We start from the raw sequence: 21,745 nt of genomic DNA, 5'->3' as shown, positions 1-21,745 counted from the left end.
CATTTATTTATTGCATCAAATATAAACACATCATCTCCCTGTCCTTTATTTTGGAATTTATATTATTTCCACACATCACTGTATGTCTTTTAGTGTCCTGTACAATTTGATTAAACACTTGCTTTTAGAATTGAAACCACTAAATTACAAGATCAGATGAACTGGCCTTTTGCTTTATTATTATCTGATCTTGAGGTCCCATCTTGTTGAGCAGCCCCTGTCATTACATGGATATACCTTGATTACTTTGTCTTTCATTTGTTTGTGTGAAGAAAACTGAATACTGCACAGAGAGGAAGGTAATGCACGGGTTAATGGGGGGTTTATTTTTGACCCAGGCTCCCCAAGCAGGTTAATTCAAACATGCCATCAGCTTCTTCTTTTATCCTTTAGTTTGTGCTGGATGAAATTCTTCTTTTCAGTTTTGCAATAATATACGTTATGGCAACACATTTTTTCATAGCTCCGTAATTTATTCAGCAAATCATCCAATTTTACTCCCACATGTGCTGGTGTAAAGAAAATCTGTAAAAAAGATCACATAGACAAGTGGAGCTCTATATAAAGTGTAGAGCAATAAAATCAAACATGGTTGACTCTATTTCAGATTATAGTACATACACTGCCACTTTCAAAGACCTCATCTCTTCAGTCTACTGTAATTCCAACATAACTAACCAACAAAAGAGCTGTCAGTAATGATGTTCTCAAAGTAAAAACAAAATACTGACAAATGCAACTCGAACTTTGTTACTGATATATATCTGTAAAATAAGTATGAGTTTCACTGACCGTAACTTAATGTTTTTTTTTTTCAACTTGTCATGTAAAATGCAAACAAATCGAATAAAATTTTGGTATTTTTGTAAAATATTCCATGTAAATAAAAATCTTTAAAGCTGTACTGAAGGTTCATTTATTTCCAGTAGACGTCAAATCTAATATAAAATACAATGAGAATCATTTAAAACAAATGTTTAGACGATTATTTTTGTTTTGATCTCATGTTCAGATTTACTCATACATTTCATTCATTATCAATGGAATTGAACTTCTGGTGTGTGTTGACATGTATACTATATTGTAATGCCTGTATAACTACAGTATAATATATACAATATACCATAGACGTGGTTATAAAGCATTATGTTGATTTATATCTAACAGTCCTGTTTCACAGCGGCCATTTAGACATGAAATAATAGGATAAACACAGACATTGCCAATGATACTTTTTAAGAGTCTGTAGCATTTAGTGCAGCAGAGTCCTTCCAATGAGCCAACACTAATGGAACTTAAATAGTCTCTTAAGAAATATCATTGGTAACACGTTTATTTATCGATCACCATGAAGAGGGCGCTAATGAGACAAGAAGACTTTCTTTATTATTATTCTTTAAATGTATTTATTTATTTATATGACGATGTAAAGTAGCTTCATATCACTAACACAACTCATCTTGCTCACGTTGTAACATGGAGAACATTAACACACGCTTCGTGCTGCGGTACAGTAGGTGGCGGTATGCAGCTTATAGACCACGGTTCCGCCATTAAACTAAACCAAGAAGAAAACCTTCAGAGCGGAAGTGCCGTTTTGTTCTCGTTCCTGATGCTAGTCTTGGAGGACTAAACTAAACTCAAAGTATTTGTGTTGTAACATTAACAAAGTGTTCAAAATGTCTAACACCAGACACCAGAGCTTCCGGAGCTTTCTAACCGAGCGGTTTACCGCCGTTGCCGTGGAGATATTCGGAGAGGTTGAAACTATTGTGGAGGCGTTGTACGAGGAAAACAAACGTCTGAGGAACACGCTGCACATGGTGCTCAGTCCCGAGATAAAGTTACCCAAGATAGGTCGGTCACTGTGGTTTAACACATTTACTTACTACAACTCAACATGAGGTGGTAGTGACACGAAGGCAAAGTTATTGTGTCTCTGCTTCCACCTGAAAATGGAGGAGCAAACTAAACAACATAATGAGAAGTAAACAATGTCAAACTGACAGTGACAGTCTTTTATTTCATGTCTCAAGTGTTTGTTTATGTGTGAGTTTAAATAAAACGTCCACTTCAGTCCGTCCAATACGATGCTACATGTAAATGTAGTTTGTAAGTTAACTTACATTTGATTTAGTGTTGTATACAGACTTCGTGCTGTGGTCTTAAACTGTTATAACACATTAGAAATAAAAATAAATAAAAATATGAAAACATGAAACATATAGAGTGTAAATCTCTGGTTATTATCAAATAAAGTGCATATAGCAAAATTAAAAGACAAAACTTACTCTATTTTACAGCTATAGTTACTTTGCAGACTTAGATTTTACTTAACAAAATTCATAAAACTATGAACTAAATGCTGCCTAAATATTATTGTGTCAACTATTATAATCTGTCAATATAATATAAATATCCCTCTAATAGTTTTTAATAGCAAAATAGTTTTCCAGTGTGCAGAAAGAATTACAGATTTAAGGGTCCAACATCGTGAACTGCTATAAACTTTTTATACTCAAAATTACAGAAAAAAATGTTTAGTTGGTAAATACTGGTGTTTTTCTTTTCCCCCTCAATAGATGTTAGTCGACACACTGCAGTAACCACAGATGTCAGAAGAAAGAAGCCTGCTGAGTTGAACACTGGGGTGAGCCAGGAAACATCAGAGCCGTTGCCTAAAATACCTAAACAAGAGCAAACTGAATATGACATAAATTTGGGATCAGAACAACAACAAAGTCTGGGGGAAGCTGATAACGGCATTACTACAGTTTGTGTGAAAAATGAGCCAAAAGAAGAAGAACACTTCAGCACTGACTCGTACCACATCCAAGTGGTGGAGTGGACCCCCGACTCTTCAGCCACTATCTCGGCTGATGAAGTGGACCATCAAGGCGAGTACTTAGATGCAGTCAGAGATTTCCAACACCTGTCCAGGAGTGAAGGAAGCTCAAATAAAAGCCAGGAACCCTCAAAACATTATAGAAAGGCAACAAAAAAGGTAAGCTCGTTTTGATTCCTGAGCAAAACCAAAGATCCAAAGCAATTGATGAAGAAATCTGACTGTGACAGGCTGGAGAAGCTTTGTGATTAGACATGGGACAATATGATACCATGTAATATTGATACTTTTAAAATGGCACAACAATCACCTCACCTCACATTTTGTTAAGAAACACATTTATTTATTGCATCAAATATACACACGTCATCTCCCTGTCCTTTATTTTGGAATTTATATTATTTCCACACATCAGTCATTAACCTTGTGTCTGAATGGCAGAACAACATTCTAGAAAGCCAAGTTATGTAGTAGTTAAGCTTTCTGTAGCTGTTCCTGCCCTCCTTCGTTACAGAGCAGAGGTTTGGGTTGCCATTGGGTGTATTGTGAAGAGTTGTTTGCTTTTTTTCCTGTTCATATTCCTGTAAATTGAATATTTTTTTAGCTGACGTTCAGGCCAAGTAAGCATTTTTAAGACATTGTGATAAGTAGTCAACCAAAGAAAATCTTGATCGACTGAAACTGTGATGATTGGGGTCAAATGAATCTGCATGGTTATTTGTAGGTTAACTAAATTGACATCAGCACACTGAGCACACTCTACCTGGTAGCCACTGGGTGCTAATCAAAGTTACACAACAGTGCCAAGAAATTCCTTTTATTCGACCATTTCTTTTTCACATATAGCAATATATTGTTACCTTCTGCGCAGTTAAACTACTGTAAATTAATGATACACTGATCAATCACTTGTAGCCCAAGTGTATGTGTATAGTTTGTTGCAGTGTTCAGCTGTGTCTGCAAAAGCCTAAAAATCATTAATACAGCTCTGCAGCCACGAGAAAGTCCAAATATAACAAAATAGAGCAAATTGTTCTGGAGAAAACTTAGTTGTCCCAGATGTCTTTTTAACATACAACTTTATAATGAGGTTACTATATAAACTGTAATAGGTGTTTTAGATCCCTACTTTTATTTTTGGTAAATGTTGATAGACCAGCTGGCAGTTAACATTACAGGTAAAGGAAAATCATAGAGAATCACATGTTCAGTGTTTCATTTTCATTCGATAATTGCTTCCAGAGGTCACTCGGAAACCAGTAAATCAATACTTTTGATTTCGAAAATTTGTAGAAGCAGCTCTTAAACCAAGAAATCCAAAGAAATCCAGATTTACCACGTCGGTCCCATCAGTATAACTTGAGGTTTTCTTCTCAGTCTCTTCTTTTGTGTAATTGACAGCATGAACTAACAAAACCCTTTTGAAATGAGACTTCCACAAAAAGATGCACATAGTTTCTAGGCCTGAAGAAGTCCTCGAAATATCCTGGAAAATTATTATCTAAAAACAGTGGGAAAACATCTCAAAGACCTTAAGGAATAGTTTTGGAACTATGAAATAATGATTTTTTTCTTCTCTTGGGTGGAAATCGTGCTATAAAACAGAAGAAGTCAAAGCACTGCCTGCAGAAAACCCTGCTAGAATTGCCGAGGTAAGAGTGAGACTATGACTCCAGTTTTTTGATGCAGCTCTACCCGTTTGCTTACACAGATAATAATATTAATGGGTTTCATACAGGATGGTGCCCTACAAATCTTTCATATCCACTCCAACTGACTGCCAGTCCTTTTTGGCGAGGCTCACTGAGGCCTTCAAGGGTGTTCCCGATGACGAGAAGCCTCTGATAACCAAAATGGGCCTCACTGCGAATGTGGAATTAGTGGACTGTGCTTTTGGTAAAGTCCCTAAAGGTTCTCCACTGTCCTACCAGTGCCCGTTGCCATCAAGTCAGGATTACATGACTAATGACAATGCTCCCCCTCGACCGCTGCTTCCCCTGTCTTATCACACACTGGAGCCAGTATCGGCTCTTCCTACGCTGAGTGCCAGGGAGCAGGAGCACGTGGACGTCATGCAGATCACCTGGGAGGAAGCGCACAGTCTGGAGCAATCCACACGGGGACGCAAGGAGTCGGCAGAGGAGCTGCAGAAGCTGCGTTTGACCAGTCGTTTCAGAGAGATCTGCACACTCAAACCAGGACGGAGCCATGCGGAGCACCTCGTATACAAGTTACATAAAGGACCACCGAGGTGCAAGTCGGCACAGATAGAGGAGGAAATAAAGAATGAAGCACTTCGGGTATACTGTCGGAATCTGTGTGTCAACTGGTACCCCTGCGGTTTCATTGTCCATCCAAATGCTCCATGGTTGGGTGTGCGGCCTGACGGTTTGGTGTACGACCCCAATGAGAAGTCCAGTTTCGGGCTGGTGCATGTCAAATGCATCAGCTCCCAGAGCTTGGTTGACTGCGGGTTCCTGGTCGCCCAGGACGGAGTCTTGGAAGTGAAGAAGAACCACACAAACTATTGGCACATCCAAGTAGAGATGATGGTAGCAGGCACGTCGTGGTGTGATCTGTTGGTGCTCTCCAGAGAAGACATACTAGTTCAACGCATCTACAGAGACAAGGTTATCAGCAACAGCATGAAGAAGAAGTTGGACGAATTCTTTTTCTATTACTACTTGCCAAGTCTGTTTTAAAGCTGATGTCACATTGTGAGTGCTTGTGGCATCGTCACACTGCTGTCGTACTCTACATGCTGTTATCCCCTCAGGTGGTTGGTTGTGAGTTTTAACAGACTGCAAATTACGTGAATGGGATACTTTCTGACCACTAATGCTTTAATGGCATTACTAAATGTGTAATTAATATATTATTAGTTTCAATCAATCAGTCCCGTTAAAAGAAAGTTCATGTTTTTTGGTAATGTGTCCTCTTTTTAGCAGCACCTGCTTCAATTATTAGTTACTATTAATGAATCTGCTGATCATTTACTCGATTATTCGATTAATTGTTTAGTCTAGGAAATAGCTAAAAGTATCTACCTCAGTTTCCCTGAGCCGATGCTCTCATTGGTTATGCCTGAATGTATTCAATTTACTGTCATACAAGAGTAAGAAAACCAGCTATTATACACATTTCAGAAACTGGAACAGGAATATTTTATGTTTTTCCTAAAAAAAAAAACGACTTGTAGGATTGATTAGTGAAATGTTTGCTGATTAATTTTCTGTGGATCAGTTAATTGTCTCGGCGTTCTTTCTCATGTTGTTTGGGTTCAATCAAGTTTTTAATCACAGTATGCTTTACGCATTACAGTTTCAGATGTTGACACAAAAGGGGCATTTGATTACCAAAGCACAACGCATTGTAAATGTTACTGCACTGCTTAAACTGAACAAGACTTCAAGCAGAAGATTTGAATGTTCAAAATAAATACTTTTACATAAAACCTAAATAATTCTGTTTAACTGCTTTCCCCTCTTGTGTGTCCTTTCACTGCAACACTTATTCAGCTCTCATAACTCATAAAAGACCACAGTTTTAAAGGTTGGTACAAATTTGAACTTTCAATTCACTACCAAAACAGTGATTGTAGTTCTGAAACAGCATTACCTTCAGCAGAAGGTTTGAATGTTCAAATATAAACCTTATATCTCACCAAATGTAGTGTTAGTACTCAAGTGGTCTCTAGCCTTAACCCTAATGTTGTGTTGGGGTTCCTGTAGACCTCCACCTCTCTTAAACAGCTAAAAAGAAAAGTATCACTGTTTAAGTCAGCATGATAGTTCATCAGTTTTTCATTTTACAACGTAGTTGCTAATATATTTGATAATTTGATTAACTGCAGATCTAATGTATTTGTTCATGCATAACCCATAAAACATGAACTATTTCCATGTATAGTGTAATAAATAATAATAATTATATATATATATTTGTCTTTTGTCACCTCCATCAGAAATATTTGGCTGATTCAGCAGTTGACACACAGCACTGCTGACTATGACCCCCCCCCCCAAACAATGAGGTAGTCATGTGAACAGACCACAAGGGTTCACTCCCCCTCTGGTCCTGTAGGGGGCGCTGTGGTCACTCAGTCTCAGATTAACGGGATCTCTTTGGGTTAATATCTGATGACGTATAGAAAAAACACCACACTTTCCATCAGAAACGCTTTGTCATGTTTCACACTTAAACCCCCGTGTGTGTGTGTGTGACAACAACTATTAGTCAGCAGGTCGCAGTTTCTGTCCTGTTGGGCAGTTTGAAGATCAACCGGATGCAGTTGTTTTGAAATTACTGAGGTCCCTGTTTTCTCTCTCTCTCTCTCTCTCTCTCTCTCACACACACACACACACACACTTGCTCCTCGTCTGGTCGTGCTCGTGTCCCCGCTTTTCTTAACACCTTAGTGTTGTTGTTGTTGTTGTTGTTTTTGTTGTGATAATGGCTGTTAATAAAACATACATTAGTATCGGGTATGCATCGTGCGGCGTGCTCGTGGGCTTCTCCGCTTTCCTGGTGTGGAACATCGCGTTCAGACAGCAGTGGACTGCAGCCATGGGAGGACTGTCAGGTAGAGTCAACACTGTCTGCAACTGTTTGCTTCTTCCCTTTGTGCTACATGTGTTTTTATTTTATTTTGCACGCACATAGGGATATATAAATGAAAGGTAATGAATAAACAAGAGATAGTAAACAAGTGGTGTTTTTATTCCAGCCTTCAGTAACACCGGTGACTCTCCTCAGGCTGAAGGTGCCCCAGTTACAAAATGAGCCTATAGTTAGACAGAGATCACAGTTCAAGCTTGTTTTCTAAGGGCAGACATGGGTCAGCAGTGTCATGCAATCATATTATTGTTATTTTTGATATTGGGACAATATATACAGCAGATAACTGACAGGTTTTTAATGTACAAGGGTCCACTTTTAACATTAATGACCAAATGCTGCTTTAAGAGTCATGGAAAACTGTGTGACTATTAGTAATTATTGGAGATAATAAGTATTGTTCAGACATTTATATATGTTGTTTTTTGTATAATATGAATAGAAAATAAATGAATAAAAACTATTGTTTTTCAAACACAAAACTGAAGGATGCAAATGGTAGGAATGTAGACTAAATGTTACTGTGGTAAAATGACAATAGCATGATCTTCAGAGGCTGGACTCATTGGGAGTAAGTGTGGTTGTGAGTTTTAATACAGATTTGGAAGTACTTGGGCGCAGCTTTGTGAATTTGTAAAAGACAATGTTAGATCCTGTTCTAACAAAAAAGATGGTTCAAGCACAATTATGCAATGAGCTGTATTATGTTAGTGGATCTGACCTTTGAGCAAGTCCATATCTATAACCTCTGCACACATCCGTTCACAGGATGTTCTGAGTTGAACATGCATAGTGCCAAAGATCGAGCTGACTCGCCTGGAGTTGTGATTTTATTAAAGACGAGGACAAAGATCATAAATGTTTTTTTTTTATTATTAAGATTAGTGACTTGCGTGTGTTAAGTTAACCCCATTCCCCGACAGACTGACACCAGTATGACATATGACTGGTAACTGATAAGTGAACACACTTTTTAAATGTAAATGGGCTGTAACCTAAAAAATAACAAATAATTTATTTTCCCCAACAAAAAATTGGCACATAATGCATGAGCCTGTCAAATATTTACTGACGTACAAGCTGCTGTCAGATCACCACAGTTCAGTTCCTCCTGTTACTGTTTCAGACTCAGTGAGGTTTGTTACTGCTTGGTGAACAGTTAACTCTTAACATGTGGCAGAGATTCAAACACTGTGGATGTAGGGAAAAAAAGGGGAACGTGAAGAAAGAAGTGTGATTTATTGACACAGCAACTCATCGGAAAAATGCTATGTCATGATGTGCCTGCCACTTAAAATGCAAACTCATCCATCATACCACCATAAGTTCATGACCACCAAAACTCAGTGGCTGCTACATGTGATCAGTTAGTGTCAGTGTGTTGTCTTTAAAGGCTCATTTTACACTTTACAACATAGCATCAGACTTTAGAGGCTGCTCCTGGTTTCTATTCATTTTATTAATATATGAGATTTAAAACTTGCTCCAAGTAATTCATCAACAGACTGCAATTTTGAAAACTTTTCCTTGTTGTTGCATTCAAGGAAACTACGACATCGAGGCTTTGAATGTCAGTTGCTGAAAATCAAGCTTTTTAAATAAAGAAACATTCACATGGTTTTCATGACGTTCATGTCTGCTCATTATTTGTCTTTAGGGTTTGTTATAAAATAGAGGAAAGAAAGCAGCGTTTGAATGCAGTATTTCAGTAGTACTTTCAGGCCCTTATTGCAACTGCAGAAAAAAGTTTTAACATTTCGGGAAGTTGTTTTTTTACATAACTAAATGTTTGTATCAATTTGTATTTAGGCTATTAGGTGAAAACATTTGTGTCTAAAAAGTGATTTTACTTTGTCCCTCAGGCGTGCTGGCACTTTGGACCCTGATCACTCACATCATGTACCTGCAGGACTACTGGAGGACCTGGCTGAAGGGCCTTAAGTTCTTCTTGTTTATCGGTGTCTTCTTCTCTCTGTTGGCAGTCGTGGCCTTCATCACTTTCATGTCTATTGCCGTCAAAAACAAGGACTGTAAGTTCTTCATCATTTTGCTCTTTCACATAACTTGTTGTGTATTGTTCTTTACCAGATGTGTTTATGTGCTGTGGTATAATCGGACCTGTTTGTCATCACACTGAACACACACATATAACCAACTGCCCCAACATTCAAAATGTGTTTTATTGGAGACCCACAGTGTCCGATTGTTATTTTACAGTTTATTTTTACAGCAACACATGCAGTACTGTTAATAGTCTCATTAAACTAAAATACTAAAAGTTGCAGGTGAAGTTAGAATAAAGTAAAAGGCTGGATAGAAACTGAAAGAACCTGGATACCTGATAAGACCCGATAAGTCACAAGAGTGGTTGGAGAGTCGCGGTGGAGTTGCACTCTAATCTGCCTCTTTTAGGCAATTCCCAGAATGCCCTTTGGGGAATTGGTGTTTCTGTATTAAGAAAATGTGATTCCTCTTATTCAAAATATGCAGTGCAGTTAAAATTATATTATTAATATATGATACACGTTCTGGAGTTATTGTACAAAATTATAATAATAATCATATATGATAGAAGTATAATAATTATGCTAATATATGTATAATTTAGAAATAGGGTCTAACCTTTTATTCGCATTTGATTTGACCATTTGATAGAAAGTTACACCGCCCTTTTTTTTTACATTTATAAGTTGTTCAATTGAGAACAAAGCTGGCAGTGTTTTCTTTCTTTTTCCCTCTCCATATGTTTTTATTGTCTGCACTTTAATTAGATTTTTTGTTTCCATTTCAGCTATTTTATTTTATCTGTATTCATCCCAATTTCTACATATATAATAGTTGCTAATTTCAAATGTTAATTGCTACTGGGGATATTAAAGATATCACACAAACACATTAACTTTAGAAATAATAAAATGACATGTAACATTTAGTAACATTTAAAATTGCAGATGTAGGGTAAATCCTAATCTCCTGCTCAGAGCATAACCGCAAGTGATCAAACAGTCAGGTTTTGATAAATATGGGCCTTTTCACCCAACGCCACTGATGCTGTTGTGGCTGAATAGGAGAAAGTCAGGTTCCAACATGTAGTAGAAAACCTTTGCAGAAGACTGGAAGCTGTTACAGCAGCAATGTAATGTCCAAGCACTTTGATGGGTGTCCACATTCTTTTGGCCATGTATTGTAACAATGCTGCAAAGATCCTTGTGATGCCTTTTACTGCACATTTGGCCAGGTGCCTACATTAATATGAGAAATACACTGCTCTGGTCCAACAGAGTGCTGAATGCTAATCTGTGTCTCTCCCTCCCACAGCCCTGACTGACCCTCGGAGCCTCTACCTGTCCTGTGTGTGGAGCTTCATGAGCCTCAAGTGGTCCTTCCTGCTCGCCTTGAGCGCTCACCGCTACCGCAAAGAGTTTGCTGATATCAGCATCCTCAGTGACTTCTAAGGGCATCGCGTAACTACACAGACTTTGGAGTACACTCACTGTGCTGGTCTCCCAGCCTGCGAGTGTCGCAGCCTAAACGTGATGAAGGGCATTTGAAGAGGAATCAGAGGATGAGTTGAAATACTTTGTGTTGTGGATAAGCAACCTGACGCTGGTTACTCCTTTGTCTACTTGGCCACCGTTTCCTGCAAACCTCCTCTCTTTTTTTATGATGTGTGCAGGGTTTGTTGTTGACTTTACAGACAATCCAGTGCTGTTTTCTATGATCCTTGATAGATTTTGCATTTTCACTTCCTTAGCACCCAGTTTAGTCGTACATCTGCACAAGTTCCTCCTGGCGAAATAAATCCAATACATGGTAATTTTTAAACCATGAGTCTGAGTGAAGGGAATTGCGGCATTGTAACACACTCCTCAGTGGTAATAATCACTTGTAGTTTCATGTTGTGGCCACAAGAGGGTGTCACCTTTCCAACAATTAATCACCATGTACAGTATGTGTGCTTGACATCCCAACTTTCATCTACGTATCCTATTTAATTGTTTCTGGTTTAATGAATGATGAAGAGATTTTTTTTTCCCATCACCAGTTGCACATACAGTGGTCAGGTGATCTGCATATCACAAGGCATCATCAATCCTGTGGTGAATACAACACTTTAAAGTTGATGTACATCAGGGTCTTGCAGAGGAGAGGTCACCCAAAATCCTGCAGCATCAACATGAAGGCTTTCATATGCAGTTCCAAATAAGCACCACATGTCCTGGTTTAATATATTTCTGAACCACAGAGGGGCATTTTTAATGTAAAAGAATGATTTTTGTATTATTTGTATCAGTGTGATAAAAACACTTAAAGAAAAAATAACTGAGTGTGAAAATGAGCCTCAGTTATGGCTTTAATTCACAGCAGTAGTGATACCACTAATGTGCATGCATGTTGCTTTGTGTCCTCATCTGAACCATTTATGACATTTCTATTGTTGCTTAAAGAGATTATTTTGCTGGATTTCCTTTAAATGTTTATCTCTGTACATTACTGTGTCAGAAATTAAGAGTGATACATGTGAATACACACCAGTGTGTCTGAGAGTCACTTTAATAAAACATGTTTTTTTTTTTACGTCCCCTGTTCTGTGGTGCGTCTTTGCGTTTAAATCTGAAAATAGATATGTCAGTGGTTGATTGTTCCTCTTTGTTAAGAAGAAATGTGTCAGTTTCGGTTCCTCCAACGCACTGAATTCCCTTGCAAAGAAATGTAAAAAACCAAAAACAATTTACTATCTTCTTCACAAGCCTTATGACTTTCATGTAACACGAGAGATTGTCACAGAGGCAGACTGAAGGTGCTACACATTCTTCTTCATATTTAATCCAGGTCAGGAGGGTCAGTGTTGGGCATTAGAGTGGGATTTGTGCCATGATAGGAATGAACCACATTTTGCTGCCCACCCGAGCCACACTCATGAAGAAAAAAACACCCCACAGCATTACAATCGCAACAGTAAACGCAGGTCAATAACCTGCACTTTGAAGTCAGGCAATTATTCCTCCCATCCACATTTTTATTTTGTCCCTCAAAGGGAAGGTAGGGGGTGGGTGCAGAGAATTTTTGGTGTATGATTTTGTTAAAGCAGCCGCCTGATAGAAGGACTTTGAAGTTGATGTGAAAAATATGTGACTGCATTATTACAGCGCTATCAGTGTTTGGTGCATTATAACTCATAAAGTTATTCATTTACAGGACAATTATCTGGTGGAAAAATGTTTCTCTTGAATTCATCCCGCAGCTGTTAAAAGAAAAAACTACCACTACGCAAAGTATAAAGGAAAGTGAATCTGGCATAGTGTCTAATTATTTACTAGAAGTATCAGTAACTTTGATCCTCAACAAGCCACTATCATTATTTCACTCTCTTTGTTGCTTTCCTGCATCCTTCCTCTGTGTTTTAAGGACATTTTTGGTGGTACTTATATCTTAATTGCATTACACTGGTTTGTTTGTAAGCCTCCAGAGTCTCATTGCATCAAGGTAATTGCGATGTTGTGGTTAAATCACCATGGCAACATTTTTTATCTGGCCGTTATAAACTTCGACATTAAGAAACTGAAAAACAATCCGGCTCACTTTCCACTGAGCAAGCTGGGGGCTTTGGAACCAAATGCGTCCTATTAAGTTTATACACCAGCCTTGTAAAACGAGTGTGTGTGTGTGTGTGTGTGTGTTTGTGCGGTATGTAAAGAGAGGGAGGGGTCTCGTTTTATTCAATTATGGAACTACTTTCTACCCAAATCAAGGAAGGAAGTTGTCTCAAGTGTTGACTGGCAGTCTGGCAGAGTGCGGTGAGACTGGAAACAATAGTTTATACTTTCAAATAACACAACTATCCTAAACATCCTGTGTAATTAAAGAGCAGCAGATGAATCAAAATCTATAACAAACAACCTACATGGGAAAATTAATCCTTTGCTTTGCACACATGCACACCTTTGAAGCAGATGATGTCAGGATTCAAGTATCTAAAAAAAGGACGCAAACACTCACCTGTGCCTGTGCTCTCAGACCTGTTTGTGTTTGTGTACTCAGTGACACGTTACGATGAGTAGTTACAGCTGAATTTCGTGCTCTTTTTTCAGGGTTACATATTTATTTTGTCTGTCGGTTTGTAGAAAGTAACATTTATTCAAGTGCTGTGCTTAAGTGCAATTTGAAGCTGCTTGTACTTTACTTGGGTATTTCTATTTAATGCTATAACTGATCCACTGTTGTACATATCAGAGGGAAATGTTTTTGTTTTTGTATGTTTTTTTACCTTTATTTGACAGATTTAGTTACTTTAAAAAAAAAAACATGATGCTTTGTTATAGATTAAACAACCCGACAGTATGTGAAGTAGTTCAGATTAGCTCTGTCTTTACCAGCTGTACAGTACATTAAAGTACTGTATCTATATTAATGAATCACAATCCAACACTGCAACACTGACACAGACTTTTACTTTTGCTCTTCAAACATTTCATTGCCAGTACTTCTGTACTTTGAATGCAGATCAATACTTCCTCCCACTGCTGTCAGCGTTCTCTGTGCTGGGTATTGTTTTTATCAGTCAGTGGTGAAATAAGTATTAAAATCTTTTACTTAAGTAAAAGTAGTAATATCACACTAAAAAAATCTTCGTTAAAACTTAAAGTCCTGCACTGTACTATTGTATCAGCAAAAAAATTAGTCAAAAGTATCCAATGTAGTTGTTAGGTGGCAGAGAGGAGTGTTACATTATAGTGCTGCGTTACTATTACTGATGCGTAAGCAGCATTTTAATGTTGGTTGATGTGAAGATAATTTTAACTACTTTATATGCTATAACAATGCATCATTATTCTTTATTCTTTATTTATTCTATTCATTATTAGGTTGATCATATGTTTGTCTTCGAAGTAACCAGTAACTATATTTGTCTAATAAACGGAGTAAAAAGTTTCACATTTCCCTCTGAGGTAGTAGCATACAATGGAAATAATCAAGTAAACAACAAGTACCTCAAAATTGTACTTAAAAGTACTTAGTTACTTTCCACCAGTGATAAAATGGTGAACAGGGATTCACAGATTGGACTTGCGTCTGTGATGCGTGCTGGCGAACGGTTCCACTGTGAAATATGAACATTGGTATTAATGATACAAAAAGTGAAGCATTTGATCTAAAAAAAGAAGCATCAGGAGGGGAAAAAAGCAAAATGAAAAGCAAACATCTTGAATTCGTCGAGAACCAGATGGCCTCTTTGACATTAAGAAGCCGCTTTGGCATTTTAAGAAGGCAGTCCCAGAATGATTTCCGAGGAACTTCCGCAAAGCGTGGTACAAAGCCCACAGATATTTAAGCAATATCCATAGCAATTTACTGTTTTATTTACAAACTGAAACATATGTTTCTAGACCTTTGCAGACCCCCTCCCCTCCCGTCTCTCCTTATTACCACACTGATTTACTGCTGCAAGATTTCTCCCACACTATCTGCTTTTTTGCCTTCCTTTTATTTTCTCTGTATTTGTCTGTCTTTACCATCTTCTCCCATTAGTCAGTCAAACCCTCTCTCCAGACCTGACTGTAAACAGCACAGAACATGCCCTACCTTTACACTCAGCCATTGTTTTTTCCTCATCTGACTCTTGTGTTTCTGTGTGCGATGCTGTCTGTGCCTCTGGGACCACTACAAGCTCGCATCTGAAACATTTTAGAGAGACACATATTTGCTGTTTTAGAGCACAAAGGGATATGCCATGGCAGAGGCTGTTTGAAGTGGCTTCACAGGGGGAACAAGAACCAGAGCCAGGGGATTTGAGAAACCATAAAGAAACGTTAGCGCAATGTAACATTGGTAAATTCATCTAATCTAATGGAAGTGGGGATTGATTCAATGTGAAGGCGTACCCCTTTGAAGCTGGCTCTGTTGATGTTTCTAATGCAATAGCTCTGTTGTAGAAACGCAGCATTCCTCTCTACCTTGCAGACAGTGCTTCACTGTGGGTTTGACAGCAGTGGATGCGTGATAGTGCCTAATCCCAGAGATCCCAGGTTGACATCGCTTCCAGTAACCCGTATTTGAAGTGTGAGATTGGAGACCTTACAGGATCCTTATCTGAAGAAATTATTTTCAAATTGATGTGGTTTGAAGAGTCAAGGAAAAGGGGTTTCATTGCCCTTACAATATCAGGATATTCAGATTTATTGCAGCACATTGTACCCAATGTTTATATCAAAACAAGGGGTCATTTGTACAGAGAGAGGATCTGATCCACATGTACCCAATAGTGGTTTTGATTTCACTCATGGTGTTTTATTACATTTGTGTATATACTGGTTTCATATTCTTGTTTGGGCCTCGTCGCCTTACTTCTAGACTTTATTGTCAGCGTTCAGGTGCACAAGTTGTGTTCTGTAAGCAGCAGTCTTGTGGCTTGATAAAACTTGTGCATTTCTGAAGTTCACGCTGAAACAGGATTTTCCAAGCCGACCAGCCACATGGTCAGCTCTGATCTGCTGACTCACTGAGAGTCTTATTAGTGTTTACAAAGACAGGGAACCTAACATGTTGAATTTGAATAGCTGACTCAGGAGTGAAAATTACTTTCATGTGATGATTTTCTATATATAGCGCTCCATCACGTCAGCGTCTTTCTGCCTTGCTGATTAGGGTCAGCATTATCTGAAATAAACAGTGTTTTTCTGCTCTTTGTCATGTATAAATGCAACGAGCGAGTATCCTGTCTAACTGGTCTGCTTTCGTGTTGCCCCTGTATCACATTATCACATGCACACACTGAGATCTATGACCTGCTGCCTGCACATATGGGCATGATATGACGCAACATTCAAGCAACCTCGCACACACACGCACACACAAATACGCATAAGCGCACACACACATACACACACACACACACACAAATACGCACAAGCGCACACACACACATGCACGCACACGCACACACACACACACATCTAGCCTCAAGTTTTATGTGACGTCTGCTACTTGTTTTTAAATGTATGTTTGACATATGACCTTTGCTTCTCTGCCAAAGAAACTCGGCTTTATGAGCCTTTATAAGGACTTTACATCTAATGGCTTTATTAACATACAAAATAGATAATTTACTAGAAAAGAAAATCATCATAGAAAAGTTTTAAGCCATTAAAAATAACAACATTTGGTTTGCCAGGTTGTGTCTAATTGGAGTACATCCACTTACTCTTTGGAAAAGGGTTGTAGGAGCATTTGGACCAAAATATATTCATTAATAACTAATCTATCAATGACAACCAACATTTATAACCACATTATTACTAAAGGAAAAGGGTTTTCCCTACATGGCAACCCCAAATGTGTTCTTATTAACGAATTATGAGAGTGCCTTATTAAAAAGTGGTACTGAAATTTGTCTCAGCCACACACAGTGGATGTCTGCTCGTAACCATCATGCACTGATTCTTCCCTGGATGTCCCAGATTCAGCCATACAAGTCAAACCTGTTGCTTAGCATATATCAGCCCAGCATGCCGTATCCCCAGCTCAGCTGTGAGCTCCACTGGGACTGTGTGTAATGTGCCATGGACGAACCCCAGCACTTAAACACTGTAATCAGAGCCAGAGCAGGATATTGGCTAAATTACACATGAAAGCAGGGACATTTGAAGGAAGCTTGAGCACTAAATATTATGATAAATTACGGTCTAATACGAGAAGATAAGTCACAGCTAAACAAGAATAATACAGGCTTGCACGCAGTGGGGGAGGGAAATGTTTTTAATGCAGAGTTGCACTTTTTATTGGAAAAACATGCATGTTAAAGGTATCTATAAACATTTGACAAAACACTCACCTCGAGGTTCATTTAGTTGCTGTTCTGGAGCTTTCAATAATATCATATTATCTTCATCAGCAGACGTAGTTCGCTGGTTGTTATGTTGTTATGGAACTGTAGATGTTCAGATTTCCATTTTTTTCCTGAGTGCTCCCCGAAACTTGGTTTAAGTTTTTCTCTATAACATTTAATGTTCACGACTGAATCGGCAACAATCAAAAGTAAATTTGAAAAAACTAAAACAATCAGTTATAATTCAGTAATCATGTAGAGTTTAACACTCACAGATCTGCTTCATCAGGACGCTATGGTGTGATCAGATTGACTGTGACTGACAGTGGTCTGGCAACATGAACAAACAGCCCCACAGCTGTCACATTTTAATTCAAATAATGTGAATGGTGCACAGAGATACCTCACTGTCCTCTATATGAGCCCAGACAAACACAGCGCAGATAGAAATCTCTAATGTGACCAAAACGCTTCTAATTTTGTCCGAAGATTTTGTGTTCACATCAGATCCCACCATTCATAGATTTATACATTTAAATACATGTAATATATATAAAAAAGGACTTCTTGTTGACGCTTGCTCATTAGTTATATAATAAAAGTTAGAATATCTTACAAGCTATAATATCTATAAACACATTTGTGTGCTGCCTTTGATGGCGCATTCTTACAGCGTTGAATGTAATCTCTGTATAAATTTGATTTGTCATTTGAAATCTGATGGAATAGTTTGACATTCTGGGAAATAGCTTATTTGCTCTTGCAGAGAGATATATGAGAGGATTGATACCATTTTTATGTTTGTACAGTAAATGTAAATCTGGAGCCAGCAGCTGGTTTGGTTAGCTTAGAACAAAGACTGTAAACAGCTAGCCTGTCTCAGTCCTAAGGCATCAAAATCCATCCAAAAAATGTATTTTTTACACTTTGATTTTTTTTAAACAAACAAGAAGTGTTAATTGCTAAGATTTAGAGTTGCTGGGTGGCTGACTTTGTACCTTTGGACAGAGCCAAGCTAGAGACAGACAGATGTGAGAGTGGTATCAATCATCTCATCTAACTCTAACAAAAAAGTAAATAGCATATTTTCCAATATGTTGAACTATTCCTTTAATTAATTCGTCATCAACTAGAAAAAGCAGGTGAAGGCTTGATTCTGTGTTCACTGGTCAAACCTTGAGCCAAAATCTACACCCTCTCACAATTTGCATTAGATTTGCTTATCATCAACACCTCTTGTCCTCAATCTTATGCAGGAGCTCCCTCCCTTCACCCCATCCATTCCCATCACCACCATCCCCCACATACCATGCACCTTCACCCCTTCAGCCAACCCCCTCCCCACTCCTCCCGAACCCCTCTAAGTGGATACCCCACAGGAAGGGCTTCTCCAGGGGGGAAATGGGTCCCAGATGTCTGCCTTTGTGCCACTACAGGCTCCTCGGGAGGGATGGAGCTGTGGAAGGGTGGGTATGGGGTGGAGGACGGTGTAGTGTGCTGTGTGCAAACATCAATAACAGCAGCCAGGAGGGTGAAGAAACTCCCGGGGTGAAGGTGAGGAGGAATTTAATGATTAGTTCCTTTTGTCAAGCCAGTATGGATTTCTAAACACATCATTTATGATTGGTCACACTGCTGCTCTCCTACCAGCTGAGTACGTCACCGCAGCGCTTTGACCTCTCGGTGTATGACGGTAATTGAATTGACTGCATTACGAACTTAAAGAAACTTTTTTTTTTTTCCTGGAGAACTTCAAAAGTTTCAACATGGCCGAACTTCAGCGCAGTATTTCAGTCAGGACCAAACCATATGTTGTAGAGACAGAAACAGACAATACATTGGTCGTCTTTGATATCCAAGCCCCACCCCCCCAGTGTGTGTAAGCCAATATATATTGATATATATTGATATATGTATGATCTATTTTCATCTCCAGAAAGGGTTAATTATGACCCCCGTGGAAATAAAACGAAGACGAGAGCAGGGCCTGAGTGTTTAGTGAAACATTATGTCAAGACTCTGACAAGGAAATGAAATGTGCAACATCAATCAGCCTATGAGGACAGAGATCAAACGAGCCTCCACACTCCTGCATCTGGTTCTGTTTGGACAGCCTCACTTTTTTCCCCCTTCTCCCTCTCCTTTCTTCTCCTTTTCTTTTTCCCCTTTTCTTATTCTTCTTCCATTCTCTCTCTCTTTTCTCTCTCCTTCTGTTCTTCTATGCGCCACGACATTCCTGCAGGCCTACTCGCTTCGTTAGCTCATTTTTTCCATGATGGTGGCACGAAGCCACGCTTTCGCTAAAGGTAATCGGCAGCTCCTGAGATTAGCCTCAGTAACAATGACTTTCCTGTCCCTCCACTGTCTCCACCAGAGCTCCCAATAAGCCTCAATTCTAATACCAGTTAATCCTGGAGTTGACTTTGCCTGTTATGTAAATACAACCTCATATAATTCACTGTCTCTGTCCATGGCCTTGCTTTGATGGCCAGATGAGTTTTTTTTTCTCTTCCAAGTTGATTGAACCCAACTGGGATCGAGCTACTTTCCGTTCAACGTCCCTCTCTGAATGAAATGTAAACCAGTGCAATCACGGGGCTCATCAAAAATCTTCTGAACTGCTCTCTGCACATACGCTCCCTCAAAAGCCATGGCAATCACACCCAAATTGTTGGCTAGAAGCTGTCAAGCAGCGTGTCAAGAAGGATACGAGATTTAGTTACAATCCAAGAAACTTTTGTTAGTAAATAATACAGGTTTCTGGACGTCTTGTCTCTTGTTGCAACGTCAGATGACATCTCTGGACAACGAACAGGGAATTTTAATCATTTTTTGGAAACATGAAAGATGAAGCAACTCTTGTAAAAAAAAAAAAAATACGTTTGGAGGCGTTGAAATGTAAAGACTGCTGTCATCAAAAAGTACCAGATTTCTACAGCTTAGAGTAGCGGAAAACTCCCCACAAGATTTCTCTGCAGTGATCCACACATGAGTCATTGAAGTCATGACGCATGAAGGTATAAACAGACACAATGTTGGGGAAATGATTTGGATTCAAAGGTAGATTTACGCAAGAATTAGTCATTTGTCCAAACTATAAATTGTTCTACCTTGGTGTCTAAACACAGATCGAACAAACATGAGTCATTGGTCATGTCTTATCATTTTTCTCTCAAGACATGTCTGCTGTGTCATGACTGCCAACATGTAGAAAACGTGTTTAAGTGGCTGCAGACCCAGATGGGTTCACGGTGTGGAGGAACATGTGTCTGCTCTGCCTCGAGGCTGTGGATGGCACAATTAGGTGCTCTCTCACCTCTGTAGACTGAGGTCACTGGGCCACTGAGGTCAGGGGTTATTTAGGGTCCTGTCTGTGTTCCTTTCCCAACCTAACACTGATGACTGGGGCAGCTGATGTCAGCAGGGATGTTAGAGGTGTTTATTCACTGAGAACTTTTCTAAACCAGGCACTGGTTAGGTGCCTGGTTTAACGAATGCTTTAAGAGGTTTTTGTATAGTTTAGTGTACATCAGCATTTACAGAGACATTCATGTGTCAGGAAAAAGCTCATCTTGTGAAATTCTTTCCAGGATGCATGCTTGCACAACCTCACATTTTCTCTCAGATCTACTTAAAGCTGCTGCGGCAAAAGAGATTTATGAAAAAATTCTTTTTTTGGTTTTGCAGGACTATACGGTCTGTCATGGCAAACTATATAATTTGTGCCATTTATAAACATAAATTCCACATCATAAAGAACATTATTTAACCTATAAATCCTCCTTCAGTCTCTTAATCTGCTGTATTTTCATTGACTCGCTCCATGTTGTGACCCGTGATTTCACAAATTCTTTTTTATAGTGTCTGGTTATCAGAATGATAAAAACCATGGCAGACAAATGTTAATGTGAACTCACACTTGTTCTCATGTTAAAGGACAAAATGAAAAACTTTTAGCACTACATCAGCGCCCATGATTTATGACTTTTGCACATTTGTTGTAGGAAAAAGCTTTTAAAGATGTAAATGTATATATTTATAATGTAAATGAAAATACTTTGTGATAAGTATACAGCGTTAAAGTTTACATTGATTATTGGCAGAAATCAAAGGTTTAGAATGGTTTCTGTCCACATAATGAATTGATGAATGAGAACGCAGACACAAGGGTGCATGCGGACTGACGCTCCAGCCCAAATCTGGAACCCATAAAGCCTCAGACATCTCTGCAACATTAGACACAGCTCTTCTTATTGGCTGATAGAGCCACTTACCCCCTTCCTCTATCGCCCGCCCAGCTAACACATACTTCCTGCTTCTCTGCCTGGCTCTGGCCGAACCACGCCCTCTGGAAGTCCGCTCAGCCAAAGAGAACTGCCCGCAGGCCCCCGGGTTAGCGTTTGGGTATAAAAGAGGCGGAGGTGGACCTGCCTGTCAGATGGTTTGTTGTTGTTCTG

General features: G+C 38.9%; 2 protein-coding genes across 2 annotated transcripts; both read left to right on the top strand.

Moving 5' to 3' along the window:
- Nucleotides 1-1,576: 1,576 nt before the first annotated feature.
- LOC118327848 lies at nt 1,577-6,795 on the top strand. Its single transcript, XM_035661336.1, has 4 exons — nt 1,577-1,857; nt 2,583-3,004; nt 4,451-4,497; nt 4,584-6,795. The coding sequence occupies exons 1-4, from the start codon at nt 1,680-1,682 to the stop codon at nt 5,545-5,547; spliced, it is 1,611 nt and encodes a 536-aa protein (XP_035517229.1). The 5' UTR covers nt 1,577-1,679; the 3' UTR covers nt 5,548-6,795.
- A 186-nt stretch (nt 6,796-6,981) lies between these two features.
- LOC118327849 (heme transporter hrg1-A-like) lies at nt 6,982-12,044 on the top strand. The gene is made up of 3 exons (XM_035661338.1): nt 6,982-7,427; nt 9,325-9,492; nt 10,781-12,044. Exons 1-3 carry the CDS (start codon nt 7,298-7,300, stop codon nt 10,915-10,917), a joined length of 435 nt encoding a protein of 144 aa, XP_035517231.1. The 5' UTR covers nt 6,982-7,297; the 3' UTR covers nt 10,918-12,044.
- Nucleotides 12,045-21,745: the final 9,701 nt, after the last annotated feature.

Source organism: Morone saxatilis, unplaced genomic scaffold, assembly GCF_004916995.1.
Source record: "Morone saxatilis isolate NCDOM2014 unplaced genomic scaffold, NCSU_SB_2.0 Contig18, whole genome shotgun sequence".
NCBI lineage: Eukaryota > Metazoa > Chordata > Actinopteri > Moronidae > Morone > Morone saxatilis.
Note: the sequence above shows the minus strand (reverse complement) of the source record. Positions and strands in the feature narration are given on the sequence as shown.

Coding starts and splice junctions, on each gene's coding strand:
- LOC118327848 (XM_035661336.1), top strand. CDS start 1,680: ATGTCTAACACCAGACACCAGAGCTTCCGGAGCTTTCTAACCGAGCGG. Junction 1,858..2,582: donor GATAAAGTTACCCAAGATAG/GTCGGTCACTGT, acceptor CCCCCTCAATAG/ATGTTAGTCGACACACTGCA. Junction 3,005..4,450: donor ATAGAAAGGCAACAAAAAAG/GTAAGCTCGTTT, acceptor GCTATAAAACAG/AAGAAGTCAAAGCACTGCCT.
- LOC118327849 (XM_035661338.1), top strand. CDS start 7,298: ATGGCTGTTAATAAAACATACATTAGTATCGGGTATGCATCGTGCGGC. Junction 7,428..9,324: donor AGCCATGGGAGGACTGTCAG/GTAGAGTCAACA, acceptor TTTGTCCCTCAG/GCGTGCTGGCACTTTGGACC. Junction 9,493..10,780: donor TGCCGTCAAAAACAAGGACT/GTAAGTTCTTCA, acceptor TCCCTCCCACAG/CCCTGACTGACCCTCGGAGC.